The sequence below is a fragment of the Corvus brachyrhynchos genome, unplaced genomic scaffold, assembly GCF_000691975.1.
Source record: "Corvus brachyrhynchos isolate BGI_N302 unplaced genomic scaffold, ASM69197v1 scaffold106, whole genome shotgun sequence".
Taxonomy (NCBI): Eukaryota; Metazoa; Chordata; class Aves; order Passeriformes; family Corvidae; genus Corvus; species Corvus brachyrhynchos.
Window position 1 is genome coordinate 6312205 of NW_008238834.1, and position 21268 is coordinate 6333472.

Consider the following 21268-nt stretch of genomic DNA (forward strand, 5'->3'; position numbering starts at 1 on the left):
AGAGTTTTTTTTAATTTGTTGGCTGTGTTTTGAATTTACAATAGGGCATGGCTATTCCAAGCATTTATTAGCCTCACAGGATTTAACAGCTATTGGGATATGCAGTTAATGCACCTGCCTCTGCAGTATGTTAAACCTTTTACCTCTTAATGCGAGTAACAATCTTTTCATTAGGAATAAATCTCAAAACCCTCAGAGCAAACAGAAGTGGAGAGAGGGCAAAGCTTATTAAAAACATGCATTACATTCAGATTTATTAATAATTACTGTTATCATTATTATTTATGTATATATGAAGTGTTTACAGTTCTGTTTAGATATTACCATTTATGTGGATTGTTATGCTCTATTGGGAAATGAAATTCAACCCTTCACAGTAACTCTGACTTGAAGAGAGTCGCTAGCATCACTTGCATGCAAAATGTGCAGACTTAAATGCTTGTGGTTTCTTTAGGACTTGAAAATCTTAGCTTCCTAAAACAGCCCCAGCAAACAGCTCTGCTTATTATCATTTAACCATTTTTCAGAGATGTGTTAGAACAGTACTCCTATGTATTTGAAAGATGTGTACTAAACTGTGCACATGTTAAATGATCTGAGCGCTGGCATTTGCACCAGTTGTATGCATTGCGTTTGGCTGTCCTGTACACCAGCATATTTCATAATAACAATTTGTGTAAGATTTAGACAATATTTAGAAAGCAGTTGTCTCAGCAGACCAAATCATAGGGAGGGGTTAAAAAAAATGAAAATATATTTTCCTGCTTGAAATTTCTGGGTTTAACTTGTTAAAGTGATCTCCTGCAAATCAGACCCTGTTTTCTTTTTTAATTGATGTAGTAAATGATTATGTTTTCCTAAAATGTAGTCATCTCTAAACAGCTTCGTTGAGGACTAAGTGTTATAAGAAATGCAAAACAACATCTGGAGTAAATGTGATTTGTCAGCTCAGCTCTGGATCACCAACAGCAATGCAGCAGAATGAAGACCACAGCTGTTTTACTGAACGAAATAAAAAGTTCCAAATATGACATCAATGCTTCTGCAAGCAAACAAAATTTCATGAGTTCATATTTAATTTCGGTGAATGCTTACAAAAGCTACATGCTCAAACTGCTCTAAATATCCGTGGCAAAAAAAAATTATTAGGATTTTCATGAAAAAAAATGGACAGGCAGATTCTAGCTTCAAAAACCTCCTTGCAAAGTGTTGATTTTCTCTTTAAAGTGTTAGCACAGATGATAATTGGTTCCTGGATTAAGCCATTGTCATATTACTAGACAGTAAAACCATGCAAGATAATAGTAATTTTACTTTGTGATCTGTAGATACGTAGAAGTAATGTTTTCTGAGAACTGAAGAAAGCATAATTAATATTTTCAGGTGTCACTAATAAGATGAAATTAAGCAGTTACTGAAAGTTTAAAGCAATGCTGATATTAGCCGATATCATCAGTCACGGGTGAAACATGTGAAAGTTAAATCCTGAGTTTTGAGAATTGATCTACCCTTCGTAGTACAAATCACACATTCTAATGCAGCTTGAGTTATTAGCAACTATTCAGGGCAGTTGGAGATACCAGGCCTTTGGTCTTTAGCCTCCACACTGTCTCCAAGATATTTGTCAGCCTTTCCCTGTCTTGTCATAATGTATTGTAGAATTAACATTGAGTGTCAGAAGTGTTTTACTCCAGATACCAGACACTGGAAGTACAGCAGCAAGAAACGGCATGTTCAGGTACATGAAAAGGCATTATGAAAGCAGAGTGCTCGAAACCAAACTTGGTACATCATGTATTTTATAAAGATACCATGCAAGAATTCCAGTAGTACATGTATCACAAATTAAAATACAGAAAAGTATGCTGAGGCAGCATGAACTCCAAGGTGATCTAACTGTGTTCTTTTTTGTCCATGGTCTTCTATAGCTCTGTCCTCAGTACTGGCCAGAAAATGGAGTGCACCGGCACGGTCCTATTCAGGTGGAGTTTGTATCAGCTGACTTAGAAGAAGACATCATCAGCCGGATATTCCGAATTTATAATGCAGCCAGAGTAAGGATGCTATTTGCAAAACAGTTTTGTCTCAGTAGATGAGTCTACTCAAAGCAAAAAAATGAAAGCTAAACTCACATACAACCATTTTCATTTTTCAGCTTATGTATTTGAAAGCGGTGGTGCAATACTGAGTCACACCACAATCAGTGAGGAAAAAAAAGCCTTCTATGTGTAATATAAGTAAAAAATATTTTAATATGTATCTCAAGTGTGTTAAATGCAAATGAAATAAATGCAGTATTCAGGCTGTATGATAGCCAAAAAATGCTGAAATCAGTGCTGTTTTCAATAGTTTGAAATTAGCCATCCTGCATATTTGTATCCTGTGTCATGTGAAAAAAGCTGTGCATCAACACTAGGCATGTTTTCCAATAGCAGTCCCAGCCTTTTAGTGAAGATTCTGTCCCACTAGCCACACTTCATAACATGTAACCACTTTGGAGGGGCAAGTAGGTTGTCCTTGTATTCAGCTTTATGCTCCCATGAAGTTGACAGAAGACTAAACGAGGCATGTCTTTCAAGCTGAGTGGAAAAAAGATTCCACCAGAGGCCAGACATCTCTTCCCATCCAGGGAGCCTTTGCAGTGGCCTGGTATCAACAACCAGAAAGCTGTAGCTAGGAATAAGCAGCACTCCCTTCAGAAAAAATCAAGAACTTCCCTGAGACCTGGTGGCTGGCAGGACAGGGAAAGACACCAAAAACATGTTAATACCCAAACAGGGAAGCAGATTGTAAAGCTTCAAGGTACTTGTTTAATACTATGAAGGCCTGATGTTTGCAGTAAATGTGGCAATGTAAAAAACACAGCCTCCAGCAGTGTTAGTGCGACCTTCGCAGGCGCTGGGTCTGGCTGATCTGCTTTGGGAAGAGGGGCCATCAGCTGGAAGAAACTGGACAGAAAATCAGTAGATTCCAGATTTTGACATAAAGTACACAAAACCAATTGCAGAACACATCTAATGCTGCACCCAGTTTGGTTTATTCCCATATCATGTTAATCTTACACCCTCTCTATTAACTCTTACTCTAGAGAATAAAATGTAATGTCAATGTTTCTGCATGTTGTTCATTTTAAGCATGGCACTAAAATGCCCTCACTTTGCACAGATGTGGCAAACTCTAGGCTACAAAACCAGTTTTCATGTGCATGTTTATTATGCCCGTCTCAAAGGGCTGTAGTTTTCTGCCACTATCGCTTGTTCTATACTCCTTTTTTATTTTAAATCACCATAAAGCAACTGTTTAGTAACGTTTCACCAGAGGGGTTCTGACTGCTGCAGTAGAACACAATAAAATAAAATGTAGTTAGATATATTTTACAAGCCAGAAACATCTGAGGGTTCCATTTGGTTTTTTTCATGTTTCCTGCTTCAAAATATCTTGAGAGGTTTTGACCTTTCTTGTAAAAAAAGGACAGAAACACATAAACATTCTTAAAAATACTGAGACATATATGAAAACAGTATATAACTGAAGTTGTGTTGCAGCTCTGTGTTTGCTACCAAGTTCCTCCTATCATATTAATTAATTATTTGCTTGATGATGCAGATGTACTATTGCTATATTTTAGCCTATTTGTATGGCACTCCGTTTAAAAACTATTGTTCTGATAACTCCACTGGAAATTAAAAGTCATAAATCCTCAAGGGCAGTTGAAATTACATTAGCAGTTTGTCAGCAATCATCTGCATGAACAGCTTCCCTCACTGATGCATGTATCTAAATTATGTGCCAAAAAAAATACTGTTGTTTTCCCTGGTTTTGCCTGAATCTCCACAGCCCCAGGACGGCTATCGGATGGTGCAGCAGTTCCAGTTCCTGGGATGGCCCATGTACAGGGACACCCCAGTTTCGAAACGCTCCTTCTTGAAGCTCATCCGCCAGGTGGATAAGTGGCAGGAGGAGTACAACGGGGGAGAGGGACGCACAGTTGTACATTGCTTGTAAGTACTGGAAACAGAAGGGAGAAATAAGGGAATACTGTCACAGAATTTGTGCCAGGCTTTGAAAGATTTGTGACGAGGTGAAGAGGCATCTGTCTAATCTGGAACTGAATAAATAATACAACTGCTCATTTAAAAGCTCTGAATGCAAAAGGAATTGTGTAATTTTAATGTAGATTCATGAGTTTCCCCATCTGTCCTTTCTTAGAGCCGTATGAAAAGATGATGGGTTCGAGTTAACTCTATTTTATATAAAAATGTCCAGTGACTCTTGCAAATGGGAAAGTTGCATATTTATTCACAGTAAATCAAAAATGTGCCTTCAGAACAATGTACCTTTTATTTCTGCAGATAAGGACCATAGAAATAAGTAGTTTTGGAGGGGTGATTCATTTTCCAGACATAAAGCACAGGAGTAAAAGTGGTGTGATAGACCAGTTACGATGACCCTGTAATTGCCTTACCTTTCTCTAATAATGGTATATATTTTTTTCCTCCTGTGACTTTGTGCTCTGTAGATAGAAAAATGCTGCTAGCAAGGATTTTCTTGCTATTTTCTAAGTCCGTGAGAGACTTTTCTCTCTCACAGAAGAGGTAGCAGTTATGTAAACAACCAGCCCACCTGCAACCTTGAAAAGTCTTGGTTATGGTATAGTAGAAAAATATTTTGACAATGGATGTTTTAGGATTTTAGCCAATCACCCCAAGGGGTGGCTGATCCTTTCTCCAATTAGACTATGAAGAAAAAAGTCTATAAAAGAGTTTGTAAAATAATTAAATCAATCAATCTTGCTGCACAATTCCTGCCTGCTGGATCTTCTCCTCCTCCTCCTCCCTATGGCTGCGGGACATGGTGATAGACCATAGGGCCCAGGCCTACAGTAATATTGCTCCACTTACGCAGATTCTCATCCACTCTGCCACCATCCTTCTTTTGAGATGGCTTAATACTTGCATGTGCTGTTTGCCCTCAGAAGTAGCTGATCTTTTGAGGCTGAGTCTTCAGCAGTTGAAGTTGTATTCCTCTTCCTCTAAACGTCCGTTTAAAGATGTTGCCATGATGGAGAAGGGACATGCCAACAGGAAAACTGTGTTCAGAAGTTGGGACCCCGTGTTAGAATGATGGAGGAACATCTAAGAGTATATTAATAATTCCCACTATCACTGACCTTGAACAAGTCATTGCTCTTCAGTTTCCCCATCTGTAGTATGGGGATAATAATACTTTCATCAAAGGAGCATTGTGCAGTGTGATTAATTAATGTTTTGAGATCTTTAGCTGAAAAGACCCTTTTGAAGTGCAAATTACTGTTATCTCTGAGGTGGCTGATGATATTAAATAGTTGTGCAACATCACACATGCGTCACTTCCAGGCAGTAAAGAAAGAAAAAGCTCTAATATAATCCTTTTAAATCACTTTATTTTAATTAAAATTCTCAAACAGTCCCACAGTATCAGGCACTGTTTTGGCAGCAGAGAGCATTCTTTTCATAGTGCCTGGATGTGACAGATGTGCAGTGTTGTATCTTCCTTTGAAAATCAACCATTTGCATAGCTGGTTTGAAAGACCTGCTACCTAACTAGTCTCCACTCTGGTAATTATTAAGGTTTATTATTTTCAGTGAAGCACAGCCTAAAGATTCTGATTAGACTAAGTGTAGAAATAATGGAGTTTCCAGAAAGAAAGAGATTTTCTTGAAGATTAAAAATAACCAGGGATAAAGTATTATTAAATATTGTATTTGATCATGTATATGAACATTTGTGCGTGGCTTGTTAGCAATTCACTTCGGGTTCTCATCCTCTGATACTGTGGGTGGAGGGGGAAAGCATCTGCCTTTAAAAGCATGCCTTGCCAGGCAGCCAGCCCCTCTTCCTGCTGCCAGGAGCTGAGATCATCAGCCAGGGGAGCATGGTAGCACCACCCAGTGCCATACCAAGTGTGCAGCCACAGGACTCCCACAAATGAGATTTCTGGTGCTTTTGTGGTTCCTCCGAAATGCCTTTGCATCCAGGAGGAAAGCACCAGGATCCAGAATAAAAGAACTCAAAGATTCACTTGCTCTGTTGCATTTCCAGGCCTGATGCTCACTGCAGCCATGTGTGTTTACAATGCAAAGCAGTGTTTAACTGAAACTAGAAGTATTTTATCCTTATTTTAGCATCCTCTTTGTGCCATCTCCAGTGCACACTGAAGGGTTGTGCGAAACTCAGCCATTCAATTCCCTCCAGGCTGTCAGACTGCTGACTTCTGAATCATAGCTTTGAGATTTTTCAGCGTGCTAATTCCAATTAAAAATGATCTTTTGCCTAGAATTCAGCAGCCCTTGGGGCCAGGGATGTTCTGTGGTTTCTCCCTGCTGGAACTCAAGCCTTCTGGAGCCATCCCTGTTGCTGTACAAACTTGTGCCACAGAGTCCATTGTAACTGAGCCATTTTATCACTTTCACTGCAGGAATGGAGGTGGCCGCAGTGGGACATTTTGTGCAATCAGTATTGTTTGTGAAATGCTTCGACATCAGAGGGCTGTTGACGTATTCCATGCTGTGAAGACACTGAGGAATAATAAGCCTAACATGGTGGACCTTCTGGTATGAGCTTTTTAACTGCACCATTAAATAGAAAATGTTCTTTTTCTCAGAAGACTCAGTAAGATTTCCAGGATTTGCAGTGGGAGTTGTTCACAAAGCAAGCAAGTCATTTTCAAAGGGGATAATGAAGTCACTTCACTTGTAAGAGTATTTTTACACTGCTTTCTTCCCAAGGAGACTTTGTCTCTGTTCGTTTGAATTTTTTAAGAGTTTTAAACTTTCAGATGAACATCCTTATTAATTTTCTTTTCTAGCAGGCTGAACTAAGTGGAGAGCAGCCCTTGCATGGTAGAAATAATAGTTATGTAAAATTAAATGCCAGATTTTCAAATTATATATTTTATAAATAGCTTAATCGCCTAATATTTATCAAAGCCATGAATTTCAGTTTGACACCCAGAATATTGCATTTAATTATGGTTGCTCTATCTCATAGAAAGATTAAAGAAGCTCAGAAACAAGGGGCCATGTGCAATTATTTTCCTAGAGAGTGTTTTATGAGCTTTTTTCCTAAGTGGAGAAGTGCTGAAGTGCCAGCTGCTATGCCAGAAGAGCTGCAGAACAGCTTAAACCAGCAGGTTCTTACACTCCAGTGCGTAGTTTTGTACTTGGAGATGGGTGTAGTGTGATACCCTGTTCTGAAGCCTGGGCTATAAAAGACACTGTTTTACAACATCCTGCTGCAGAGGTGGCTGCTTAAGAGGCAGCTGCATTTGATTTAATATCACAGGCAGGAGGAAGCAGCATCTGGGCACTTTCAGGGATTGAGCCAATTTTGCAATCTCTGGTTAAACAAGTTGGGGTCACTTCAGCAACTTTTCCATAGCGCGCCTGGGGTGAGGCAGAAGACATCTCACTGAGCTGGTCCAGCCTCCTGTAATTTTAGGAGAGGACCCCTCAGATGAGCTGTGTGTGACACACTGGAGAATAGGCAGAAGGAGGGAGGCTTTCACATACAGGTGAAGGCAAGTAGGGAGGGATATCCATCTCCCCACCACATGGATGGCTGTGCCTCCTCTGTCCTGTGGGAGAATGGTTCCCACCACATCCCCCATCACAGTGCTCTCTGCTAGCCTGCGTCTGAAGTCCCACACCCTCTCCTAGGCCCAGCTCTGGCCAGATATGTGGAAAAAGGCCAGGTGTTGTCAGCTGTGCAAAGCAGGGAGGGAGTTCATGAGCAGCGCCACAGGGCCGTGAGCCAGCAGTGTGGAACTGTGAGTCTTGTATCAGTGAGAAACTATCAGACTTCCACAGTGGTGGGAAGGAGCAGCTTGGTTGGCTTCTTTTCCTCTAGTTTATATTCTCAGGAGGAGAATCATCATGCTGAGAACCATACATTTTTATTTCCTAGATATTAAGAAAAACGTCCTACTACTTCATTCACGTAGTATAGTTTGGACAGGGATTTGGCAGGCCTGCTGTTCTCTGTTCTCCTAGAGCCTAAGTCCACAGAACTCACTGATCTCTTACTCATTTATTTTATAGAAATAAAAAGAAAATCACTAATGTAGATGTACAGTTAAAGAAAAAGCTCTCTATAAATTCCCATTTGTGACAGTTCTCCAGGTTTGTCAGGCAGTTGTGTCCATTTTTCAGCACAGAATTTTTTTAATCAAAAAAGCTAAATGTATTATTTTAGATATAAAAGTACCTTTTAGTAAATTGAGAGTGGTATTGGGAATGCCTGGAAGGCATGGGAAGGCCTTGTAGAGCCTTTTTTTATTAGGAAATTTCAAAGCACTTGTGAAGGAAATTAGTATTGTTTTCCTTATTTTACAGGCAGAGGAGTGAAGGCAAGGGACAATCAGGATTTTTCCCATTATCACATAGTGCACTGACTGAGCAGAGTTACAACAACATCTCTTCAGTCTAGCTCTGCCACCTCATAGGAACAAATATTTGAATTAGGCAGGTTTCAATTTCCATGTAGATTGCTTCATGGTGAAAGGGAATTGGGACACTTGAGTTCTTTTCCTGGTCTTGTTACTGACTTCATCCTTTATGACCTTTCTTATATGAACGTGTCTTTGCCTCAGTTTCTCTATCTGAAAAATTAGAACAATAATATTCATCTACCTTGTAAAATTTTATGGCAAAAAATTAAATGCTCTAAATCATTACATTATTTCACAAAAATAGTTTTAAGACTGCTTTGTCAATATGTATTGTGCATTTTCTGACTAGATACAAGGCAGTCTTTACCACCCACTTAGAGATTCATCTCTTAATTGCATTGAAACCTTTGGTTTTCGTCCAGGTGTAAAAGTCTGAATGCCACATCCATACAGTATGGAAATCTATGCAATTTTTCAACCATCATACAAAGGTAGCACATGGTATCGCAAAATCTCTATTACGGAATGCCCAAAGCATTTGGTGATAAATGTTACTGGGCCTACCCACAGGTGTCCTAGAAAATAAATTTAAATATAACCTCTCTGAAGATAGATAGTCTAAAGAGACTTTTTATTATCCACTATCAAGTGAATAATAAAAATGTCCAAAGGACACCAGTGAGTGAACACAGTAAGAAATAATCTATTTCTGCCCTTTAAGACAGGTATTTGGTTTACTGAAAATGACAGTTATTCTGCTGGATCAGTAAATCAGCATAAAGTGAGAATGGAGGAGTAGAAATGGATGAGTGGCTGATCTCTTATTTTGATCTATTATGTAGTTAGAGAATAATTTCCATTTATTTAGAAACATATATGTAATAAAAGCAGAAAAGGAATTTACATAATACTCTGTTCTTTCCTTTCTTCTTTTTTTAAATTCTTTTCTCATTCTGAAGAAGACACAAGCAGTTTAGGGAACCTTGCAGGACTTTAAACCCTCACATACAACTCATTCATCACTTAGGTTATATGTGCACCGAAGACTTGTTTTCTTTTGACATGACATTTCTCAACAAAATAACTTGGAAGTGGTCCATGCTTGTTAATAGCTTTTGATTTTATTAATAGTATATGGTCTTTTGCATATTAAGTGGACTCTCTTCGCAGCTAAAATGTGACCCAAAATCACAAGTACAGGCCAAAAAAGTTAATCCTTTAAAATGGTGTTGCTTCAGTGAAAAGAGAATATATCTGAAGATCTTCCTACTCGTGATGTTGGGGAAGGCTTAGTGCTGTCAGCTTGTTAAATCTGTTGTTTTTTCCTAAATGACAATATGTGCTTAGTTATCTTTTATTAATTGATTAAAGTCATAAGCAAAAGAGGCATTTCAGTATCAGAAATAGTCATAAAAGTGGCAGGTGTTTCCAAATTGAATTTTCAGAAGCCAGAGCCCTTAGATTCAGGGAACCTGCACCTACTATTTCTTTCAGCTTTTTTTTTCATTTAAATATTTGTAGTATTTTTAAGTATTGCAAGTAGCAAGAATGGAAACAGGAGAGGGGTATGGGTGCACATAAAACTGGGAAGTTGTCAGTGACTGCACCATTTAAAGTTTCAGAGTGGGCAAAGGTCAGTCAAAAACATCTGTCCTCCCCATTTCACTGAAGATGTGAAAGGGGCCAAGTCATGACCCTTTGTCCCCGAAGATGCAGAGTGGGTTTGCATCCCTCAGGAAGGGGATTTCCCTGGGACTTGCTCTGTTTCCAAGCAGTTGCAAGTAAAACCAGCAGGTCTGTGATTGGAGCACAGGGCTGGCACCTGAAAACTTAGTCTGGTTAACAGGAAAACTGTTAAGAGCCTAAATGGAGTGTCACTGCCAGTTGCTAAAAATTAATTGGAATTAATCCAATTAATTTAGTTCAGGCCTGATCTCACAAGGCTATTGCACAGTCTTGTGGGTTGGGTCTGGGCTGCAGATAGAGGACCAGCAGTAAGCAGCTCTTGCCCTGAAATGTAGCAAGTGCATGAATGACATTAACATGAAAGTTGCAATCTGGGAAGTACTAAACACTGGGTCTATTTTAAGATACACATTTCCAGGGAGGAATTTCAATAACTCCAATTCTGATAAAGTGCTACATGAGCATTTTGACAGATGACAGAAGGGTTGCAAGTCAATTTGCTTATGTGTAGTCAGTTTTTCTCATACAAGTGTATTAGAGCAGCTAAATACTCATCTAACATGAGCAGTACCGTAAGTTACTATGTCTAGAGTCCATTGTCAGGTTAATATAAAGATTTTCTTATCTGAATATAAATTGGATTTGCAAACTGGTTCCCACTGACAACAGCTGGTAGTAAATAATTTTAACAGAAGAGAATTATTGACCCCCTTAATTAAGTTTCTTCAATAACTGACTTTGTGGTTTTCTTTTGATTTTTCAGGATCAATACAAATTCTGCTACGAAGTGGCTTTAGAATACTTGAATTCTGGCTGATTGTCTAAACAGCACGGACAAAGCTCCTCCTTTCACCACCACAAACAAAGCAAGTCACTTCATGATGTCTGTGTAAATGAGATGAAGACTTCTCAGTGTTATGCTTATACTGCTTTGTATAATTGGCTCTTTTTAAGAGCCCCAAAAGATGTTTATAAAACCGCTTGCACTGCCCAATTCCCACTCTAAAGCTGCTGCTTGGCACCCCTGTGAGCCTACACCGAACCACGTGGCAGTCCTTGAACACCGTATTCATACTCAGCCATTCATGTGGTGAAGCAGCATAGTCCTCTGGTAAATAAGAGAGCACAATTATATTCTTATGAAGGAATTTGTACTTTTTCTGTTACATTTCGTTGCCTGTGATTCTCAGTTCTTGTCACAGCCTAGTGTACATTTCTGTTCTGTGGAGAATGCTGTCTGGCATTTTGATAATATATGATTTTAGTTATATTTGTATTCTAACACGTGCATAATAAACGAATCATATGTACCTTATCTGAACTAACAGAAAGACATGTACCAAATCATGTTAACTTTGTTGAGTTGTAATTTCTATCCACTTTGTACCATTTCAGAGAGAGAATCTTGATAGAAATGCAGTTAGAAAATGCAAAAGAAAGGATGCTCAGATTAATATATCCAAAGCTTTTTCATTTGTTTATATTGTAAATATTTTTTGATTTCATCAAATTATTTATTCATTAAAATGATTTTTTTTGGTGAAGCACAGTGAGTGACAATCATTTTTATTAAGCCCTGGAAATGCTTACTGTATGATAGTGTAAACATTTGTTTACCTTGTATGGATTCTCAGCTCAATAAATAATTACATACATGATAAAATCTTGTTTAATTTAATATCTCTTGGCATCTGAGTGCCTTCAACTAAGCCTCTTTTCAGATTAAATCTAGTAAATACTGAGCTATCTCCAGTGAGTGTTTATTGTGTGATCCCATGTTGATCCAGCCAATAGCAAGGTCATAGAATCACAGTCATAGGATGGTTTGGGTTGGAAGGGACCTTAAAGATCATCTCGTTCCAACTCCGCCTGCCATGGGCAGGGACACGTTCACTAGACCAGGTTGCTCCAACCTGGCCTTGAACACTTCCAGGGATGGGGCATTCACAGTTTTTCTGGGCAACCTGTTCCAGTGCCTTAAAAGTGAAACATTCTTCCTAATACCTAATCTAAATCAGCTCTTTCTCAGTTTTAATCCATTCCCTCTTGTCCTGTCATTACAACCCCTTGTAAGAAGTCCATCATCTTTCTTGTAGTCTCCCTTCAGGTACTAGAGGGTTGCAATTAGGTCACCCTGAAGCCATCTCTTCTCCAGGCTGAACAAACCCAGTTCTCTCAGCCTTTGCTTGGTGGCCTCCTCTGGGCCTCTGCTCCAGCAGGTCGATGTCCTTCCTTTGCTGGGGACCCTGGAGCTGGATGCAGCTCACCAGAGTGGAGTAAGATGTGCCGTGCCAGTATATGAAAGAGGTGAATTGTATACTTAAAAATGCACTTGCACAAATGCAGAACCTGAAAGATGCCCTGCTCTGAAGAAGAGATGGTGTTGTGCTGGCAGTACTCTGTCTTGTCACAGCAACCCTGTGCAGCCCTGGGCATTCCCTGCCATTCCCTCTGGGCCTGCTGCTGTGGAAGGGGTGATGGTGCACTTGTTCTTGAGATGCATGACTGCTATGAGGGGCATGTAATTCCTTCTGTTAAAGATGTTAAAGATACCAATACTAGAATGGCTGGTGGGGAAGTTACTAAAAAAAATGGTGAAACTGCTCCGTTACTAGAGCTGTTGTCAGTACTGCCAGTGGACAGGTTTACACCATTAAAGCTTCTGAAAATGGCTGTACTAACCTTCCATGGTGTTTGGGTGGTTCTCCTTTCTACAAAGCACTGACCAATGTCTGGATATGCTGGGAATAGCCTTTGTTGCAGCAACAAAGCAGCAGAAAGGGGGAATGAGAGCACTTTGCTGAGCCATCTGCTGGAACTGCAGAACATTTTTTCACCCAGAAGATATTGCAGGCAGAGCAACTGCTCAATACTGAAGCCTTCCAAAGCTTTATGGGAAACCCAATTCAAGGATGTGGCCGACTGCACAGTATTTCAGCTCTTAAATGATCCTGCCATCTGGAATGGGGGCAGTATCTATATAAATGTATCAGTCAACCTGTTTTGAGAACCTCTAAATCTAACAGATCTAGCTTGGACAGAATGACTCACAGCTTGTCAGCTCCCAGTTCAAAACCACTCTAAAATTCAGATCTGAACACATGAAGATAGGTTTCCTCTGCATCTGGAAAGCATCTCTTTTAAAGTGTAACTGGCCATTGCTGTAAATTGAACAGAGGTACAGAAAAACTGAGGAAATACAGTTCCAGTCCTGAGAAGAATGATGGTCCTTGGATAAACCTTGTAGCACTTCAGCCTGTTGCAGAATGTGCTCTTACTCATTTTAAAACCCTGGTGTTAGGAAACAAAATCCAAACCTCTAACATCATATTCCTCACAACCAGCTTGACAGGCCAGGTATGCCAGCCAAGCATGCTTCTTTGTAATAATTATGGGACCATAAAAAGTTGGGTTCTGTGATCTGTCCATTGAAATATGCATGGACACATCCCATGCTACAAAAAGCTTAAGTAAGATACGTGTGCCAAAGGAGCTCTTGGACAGAAGGTGATGCTGGCAATGTGATCCCAAACGTGAAATGCAGCAATAATCATGGATATCTCTCCCGAGGACAGAGATTGCCAGTGTTAGCCAGACATTATTTCAGCTGCTGCATTCATGCAGACATACTTTGCACAGGTAGGCCTTGGAGGCCAGGGGGTGTAAGGAGACAAGGAAGAAAGAGTTCTGCAGTGTTTCTTCTTGTTTTACTGATATTACTCTTTTTTCCCCTAATTCTTCTGACATAGAGTTTATGTTGCAGAGTCTGTCTAATGTTGTTCCAAAAGGCATTCTGCGAACTTCAATGCCATAAAACGGGAGCCAGCCAAAGAAAGCACAGCAAGCAGCTTTGTGTCCTTGCTCTCATGCTACAGCTCTCAATCAATACAAATTGTAGAGAAATCCAGGCTTAGGCAGAACAGTATTTTGCCAAGAAGAAAACACAGATGAGGACTTCAGATGAAGCTGATCACGTGGTTGGAGCACCTCTCCGATGAGGAAAGGCTGAGAGAGCTGGGGTTGTTCTCTGGAGAAGAGAAGGCTCCGGGGGGACCTCATTGCAGCTTTTCAGGACTTCAGGGTGGTATACAGGAAAGATGGTGACAGACTCTGTAGCCTGGCCTGTTGCAATATAATGGGGGGTAATGGTTTTAAACTGAAAGAGGGTCAATTTAGATTAGATATAAGGAAGGAATTTTTTCCAGTGAGGATAGGAAAACACTGGAACAGGTTTCCCAGAGAGGTGGTAGATGCCCCATTCCTGGAAACATTCAAGGATGGGATGGATGAGCTTCTGAGCAACTTGTATCTAGTGGAAGGTGTCCCAGCCCATGGCAGCAGGGTTGGACTAGTGCATTCCAACCCACACCATTCATTCAGGAGTTAGGAACAGAGGAAATAAAAGGAATCAGAAAGGAGAAGGAAGATATGAACATGGGGGACTGATATTCAAGAACTCTGAAAGTTATCTGGAGGGTGTCATTTTAGAGGAGACAACAGAGAGAAAACAGCAGTGACAGCCATTTTAAGTGTTCATAATCCAACCTCCCTTTTCAGAAGAAAGTTGCATAAATGCAAGCCCAGTAAAACTGCAAAACTTTGAGAGACATCAGTCCTAGTCTGGAACAGAGGGAGGGATGTTTTCTTCAGTGCCCAGTATATAAGAGGTATATAAATGAATAAAGAGGTACTTTAAATGGTTTGCCATCTGTATCACCAAACTCATCATCTCTCCAGGACTTGAGTTAGGTGAGTTTTGCTAAACTATTCTGAAAGAGCAGCAGTGGGGATTGTGAGAGAGGTGATGGCATGCAGGTAATCTGTATCTTTATAACAGCAATCCTTCTGACAGCTTCCTGGGCTTCTTTATCAGCAAAATGAGTCTGTCCCTGGCAGGATACCTTCATGGAGTACTAACAGCTTAAGGTCTACAACTAGTAAGATGAAAAAATAAAATACAGGAAAGCTTCTTACCCAGATCTACGTAGTGTGTTTCCAGAAGTTGTCTGTGCCACAAAGACTTGATGTGAAGGTGCAATGCAGTATCAAGACTGTCTTCATCCAGGGTTTCTCCTTTATCTGCTTCTGGCTCATCTTTAATAATCTCTGAAATGTTTTCTTTTTATTTCACTGTATGTGGGTGTGTCCCCAGATCCAACTGCTTACTGTATGTGCCCTTTCGCAGTTCTTTAGTAACATGTAGCAAAGGCACAAACAGACTTTTGTTCTTGGAGGTGTGGCAATGGAGATAAATTGACACTTCCAGCAACAGCTGTTCCAAGCGTCTTCCTTTGGGAAGGCCTGGAGAAACTGTAATGGCAGTAGCAAACCTAAAGCTTTTGGCATTACTCACTCAAACACTGAGCAAGATCATCTGCTGAGTCTCCTTTCATGGTTGTTTTAAGTCTTGTCTCTTCTCCCCCCACCCCGTCCCCCATATCAAGGATGCCTAAAGGAAAGTAAGTGAATTTAAAGTTTACTTGAGGTTTTACAGCCTCATTACTTTTCTGATTCAAAAGTTACTGGGTTGCTCTGCCTCCCAAAGTAGCTTCTTAAAGCACTTGTGCATCAGCCTTCAGAGGCAGCAAGTTATATAGGCAGATCACTGTAACAGAATGATTCACCATATCATTTTAGATTTATTGGTTTTACACTTGGAGCCTTGATCTACAAAATCTTAGCATCCCATTTCTCATGCCAGACACAGGGCTTTATTAAAAGAAAAATTAAATCAGGAATAGAAAAAAATTTGCAGTTTAGGTGTGTGATGCTTGTTAGGGAAGACAGTGACCACTCAGTTTTGGGGCACCAGTATCAGTAAAACCCAACAGACCATGTGAAAAAGAATGCTGTTTCTAATGGAGCTCATCTTTTTTGGTTGGTTTTTGTAGCTTTGTCTATATGGTGAAATTACAAACTGATGGGTCATTTGCATTGCCTCAGCCATTTGCATGCTCTGCCTGGGGGGGCTTTCCATACACCACTGGCATGAGGTAGTTTGTTCTGCACACCCCTGCTCAGCAAGCCAGCATTCCCCTTTAGCATCCTAGCCCACTGTAATGGGAAAACCCTTCTGAAGCCTTGTAAACCCTTTGCAAACTGCAATAAACAGCAGCAGCAAAATGCCTTTTTCACTCCTGCTGCTATTTCTAAGCAGACTTCTCTGTGGAAGGCTGAAAAGGCAGCTCCTGCCCTGGTTATTTCTCCAGACTCACTTGATCTGCTTCAAGCCTGAAAGCCACTTCCTGCTGCCCACAACTCCTCCAGTCTGTCTCTCCAGCTCCTCACACAGTCTTGGGGCAAGGCTGGCACATCTCCACCTGCAGGGGCCCTCCTGGAAGATGCAGTGCTCTCTTGGTGCTCCCTCTTCCCTTCCAGTCCTGTCACCACAGCATGTGCTGCTCTTTCTCAGTAATATGACTTGAGAAAGGTGGAAGGAAGATTTGAGGCTGGAAGAGGTTGGGGTCTACGAACACTCTACCATGATTTTTTTTTTAATATTGCTGTTAGGATTCAATGTACAAAGGCACAGAGAAGGTGGGCCTTGGATATGAAGAGTGAGAATGATACTTGCTGTAGCTTGTCTGAGGGAATATGTCAGGGGAGATTAACATCTCACATTCAGTGACAGTCTTTCCAAGCAATGATATTTTTACTTCTGAAACTCTTGTAATGATGTGTTTTTAGTAGCAGCTAGAAGATTTTTAATTGTATCTCTAGAGTTGTGATATTTCTAGCAATTGAGTTTTTTTGTGATGATGTGCTCGAGGGTCACAATTAAAGCCTAAGTATCTTTCATGCTAGAGGTACATTAATACTGCTGCCAGGCCTGAGTAAATGCAATCAGAACTCCCAGTCCTACAAACACTGATATTAATATCCTCTTGTCTAGTCCAACGTACACAAAAAAATCAATCTGATGCTCACACACATTATGCATATATGAGTTCATCAGTCCTTGTGCATGTCCTGTCATGATGCTATATTGAGTCTGCCTGGGATGAAGTTCATTTTCTTTGTAGCAACCCATATGGTGCAGTGTTTTGTATTTGTGATAAAACAGTGTTGGCAGCACACCAATATTTTAGCTACTGCTGATCAGTGTTTGCACAGCATCAAGACCTTCTCTGGTTCTCACTCTACCCCAGCAAGCAGCCTGGTGGTTGTGAAGACCAGACAGAGTGGGAGGGAACACAGCTGGGACAGATGAGCTCCACTGACCAAAGACAGGGTGTCCCATACCACACACATCATCACACTCAGCAACAAGATGGGGATGGACAAGGGGGAAGCAGTTTCTGGGAGACTGGCTGAGCATTGTTCTGTCTGTGGGAGGTCATGGGTGAATGCTTTTGCATTAATTGTTTGGGGGCCTTTTTTCCCCCTTTCTTCTTCCACTTTCCTTCACTTATTAAACTCTCTTTATATCGACCCACATGTTACCATGCTTTTGCTCTTGCTGTTCTCTGGAAGGACTGTGCAAGTGTCTAAGTGGAGACTTAGCTGTTGGCTGGTGTCCATCCACCACAGCACATAAAGGTTTGTAGGACTAAGGTCTACAGACATCAGTCAACAATATGCCTCAACAAAAAACTTTAAATAGGAACTTACTTGTCCTAAAATGAATAGGGTTGCTTAGGTGCTCAAAATTAAGCATGATGTATGTCATTAAGAACACATTTTTAAAATTAACCTAAAGAGACGGAGCAGATTGGCCCACTCATTCAAAGTGATAAAACCATGGAATTTAATTGTGTGTGGCAGAAAATTTGTGGCAGACGTTTGGCCCTCTCTATCTGTACAGTATTCAGTCCATTTTAAACGATGTCTATAACCAGCACTTAGTACAACAAAAAATCCTCTGCTAGTCCTTTTGGTATGCCATGAATGAATGTTACAAGTGCAGCAGAGCCCTTCCTGAGAGCTTCCAAGCCTGCACAACAGTAGATGCTGTACAAGGAGGTGGCATTTGCCCCTGATGAGTTGCTCCCCCAGACACTATTAATTTCAGATAACTCAGAAGGCAGAGCACCATGCTGGATCACATACTTAACCCTCCTTTCACACATGAGGTTAGTAATGACAGCCTCTGAAGAGACACTGGTATCTATGCAATCGCGTTACTCTCTGTATTTGTAACCCTTAGAAGTTGAGCTGAATGCCTAGAGAACTAACCTGCTGTTGTGTCCCCTTGAAATTCTGATTTATGTTTCTATAACAATCAGCCTGTAATATAAACCTTTTGGGGATGAGAAGTCTTGGGAGTGAAATATAGTTACTGCCTTGCCACATGAGAAGTGGGATGACATTTTATGTTGGTCCTTGAAGTCTTCATTATCTCTGTGTTCTCCAGTCTGCACAGTTTGGTGGGAATGCCTGGCAAACTCTTGCACACCCAGGAGTAAGGCAAGTGACCTTTGTTGGCCATGCACAGGAATTTAATCAGTATTACACACCACATAAACCAAATTGTAGCTTTGCTGTTACAGAGATCAGCACAGATTCAGCCACACTGAATTGCAGCCATGGATTGCAGCCCCATGTTTTGGAATGATTACAGTCTACATCTGAAAACCAGCTTTCAAGCAAACCCATAGAGACAGCACTGTTAAAAAACCATCTGCCAACGGTTTGCAATGCTTTTGCTTCATTTTATTCAGGTTGGGTTTTTTCTTGGTAGGATGTGAGCAAAATACAAGCTATCACCCAAACTAGATACTTTTCCCATCCTGGTTCTTCAAGCCTGAGTGTACCAACCTTTGTCAAGATCTAGCAAGAAAATAGCACATGCACAAATGTGTATCTCTTTCAATGACAATCAGTGAAGGAAATGCAATATCAGTCTGTCTTCTGTCTTCTTTAGACATCCTTGTGTGGAGCTACAGCTCAGTCTGACAGCCAAAAGGGCCCAGCAATGAGTGCTGCTGTAATTGATTTGAATAAAAGTTTTTGATTTATTAAATGAAAGGTTTTGATATATTAAACTGTACTGTCTTTCTATCAGATGGCAAAGCCTGCTGGTGAAATAAAGCTTCTCTCTTCTGTTGGCACTCCTCCCTTCCTTCCTCCCTTCCCGTTGCAAACCTTCCCTCTTGCCAAATCACTCTGACCCACATTCTGGATATCTGACAACGCTTGAGGACCAGTCTGTGGTCATCCTGTGTCTGGTTTGACAGGCAGCTTTGCCAAGCCCATGTCCTCCAGTGAAGGCTCTCATCCCTGCTGGCAGCATTGCTCTCCTGTCTGCCGTCCCACCATGTCTGTCAGCAGTGCAGCTGGGGGCAGGGCATCATCTGCTGAAGGTGCGCAGAGTTTTATCACTTTGGGTGGTGTTTACCTTCCATGTTTTTAAATAGAGCATTCTCTCCCCTACCAAGACCTCTGCTGAGAATGCTCTCTTGCAATATTTGTACTTGATGCGTGAGATTTGCTTTAGCTGAGACTCTTAGGAAGACTTGGACACCCTTCCGTAACTGGCACTGTTAATACAACTACAAATTCATTTGTTACATTTCTTCTGGACAATGAAGATATAATTTAGTCCAACCGTGAACATAAAACTACAAAATACTTCTCGTTAGCAAGCAGTCAGAACAACACTTCAGTGTAATTTTCAGTATCAGCTGTGTCAAATGTACCAAGGTTACGGTGGTTTTACATTCTAGAGGTGCTTGGGCAAGAGCAGTGTCTTCCCTTTAAATCTGATAAATGGCTACATGATTTGGCACTGGATTATTCAAGCAGACAAATTAACTTCAAATATTAATACATACAGCAGCCAGTCAGACAAATTGCTTGTTCTAAAAGCGCCAGAGTGGTCATGGGGGGATTTTCTTTCTGCTGTCAGGAAACCTAACCTTCAGAGCAGTGCTCAGCCAGGCCAGCAAGCCCATCAATCAGCTAACAAAATTGGCAGCAGTTAAACACATCTTCAGTTCTCTCTGGAAAGGAGGTAGGAAAGAAAAAAAGCTTGGCCAACTTGGCCAATGTCTACCAGGATTGTCAGAAATCTGTATTTCAAATAAAACACACATGCCAAGGCTCTGACTCATCATGGCCATCTGAGGACCCTGCTAGGAGCCTGCCTACCCCAAATTTTTTTCCATGGCCGTGGGGTGAGTCATCTTGAAGAGGTCCATCTGCCCCCACAAACTGACAATGATGGTGTACCTGTAAGAAGGGCTGCCATCACCTCCCTTCTCCTCTTGCATATTTTACACCTAAATCCTTTCAGAAAGGACAACCCTGCTGTTTAAAGTAACATGGTATATGATAATATAACATAAACAATTGAGGAAATGGAGTTTTTATGTTTATTTATTTATTTATTTATTTTATCTAAATTATAGCAGGAGAGTTTAAAATTTAAATGCTCTCATAAATTAGTGAGAATGAAAAATCCCTAGATGACTTGAACTCTTTCCAGTTTTCAAGCATTTGCATTTATGGATTTTGTGAAGAGCAATGTTCTCTTAAAACTGATCATAACTGAACTGGATATGGATTCAGAAGCCAGTCTGTCAGCTAACTTATCTCTAGATAAAAAAAACTGAAAGGAAGAAACGCATTACTACACATGACATGATACTTGCTGTGTGGAGTAATTATTGTGCTCTTTGTAGTCACTTAATTGCCTGGTTGTAGAGCTTCAGAAAACATTTCTAGTATGGGAATATTTGAAGAAAGCCTTTAGGGGTGAAAACAAAAGCCAAGCTGACTGTTGCAACACAACTCAGATAAGATTACAAATATAAATTCTGTGTTCAACAGGCAGAAAATGCATTTACAATTTTATCATTTTGCTCAAGGTTTCCTAAAATTTATATCTTCATTGACTATAAACATATTTCCTCTATAATATATGGCACTGAACTGAACCAATCAAGTGGTGCTGTTTGTGCTCTGAGCACTAAAGCAGTTCCATAAATTATGCAATATATTTTGTCAGTAAATGTATAGATGGGAAAATCATTAACATCACAAATCACACCCTGTTGATGTATATGTTAGCATATTTTTTTATTATAACTCACAGGTGTGAAGTTCTAAATACACTTCACACGGCGATGAGGTATCCAACTGATTTGGCTTCCAGAAGACATTTAACACTACTAACCCGTGGGGATGGGTTGTTCCTACTGGACTTGGAATTAG

At 40.4% G+C, this 21268-nt stretch overlaps 1 protein-coding gene across 13 annotated transcripts in view; it reads left to right on the forward strand.

The window, feature by feature from the left end:
- PTPRM (protein tyrosine phosphatase, receptor type M) overlaps window positions 1-11777 on the forward strand; it is a 457910-nt gene extending 446133 nt beyond the window's left edge. For all 13 annotated transcript variants that reach the window (XM_017738297.1, XM_017738298.1, XM_017738300.1 and 10 more), the window contains 4 exons: window positions 1929-2054; window positions 3838-4001; window positions 6458-6593; window positions 10878-11777. In XM_017738297.1, coding sequence (XP_017593786.1) covers window positions 1929-2054; window positions 3838-4001; window positions 6458-6593; window positions 10878-10931 — 480 coding nt within the window. In that variant the 3' untranslated portion in view covers window positions 10932-11777. The remainder of the gene's footprint in view (window positions 1-1928; window positions 2055-3837; window positions 4002-6457; window positions 6594-10877) is intronic.
- The last annotated feature ends 9491 nt before the right edge of the window (window positions 11778-21268 follow it).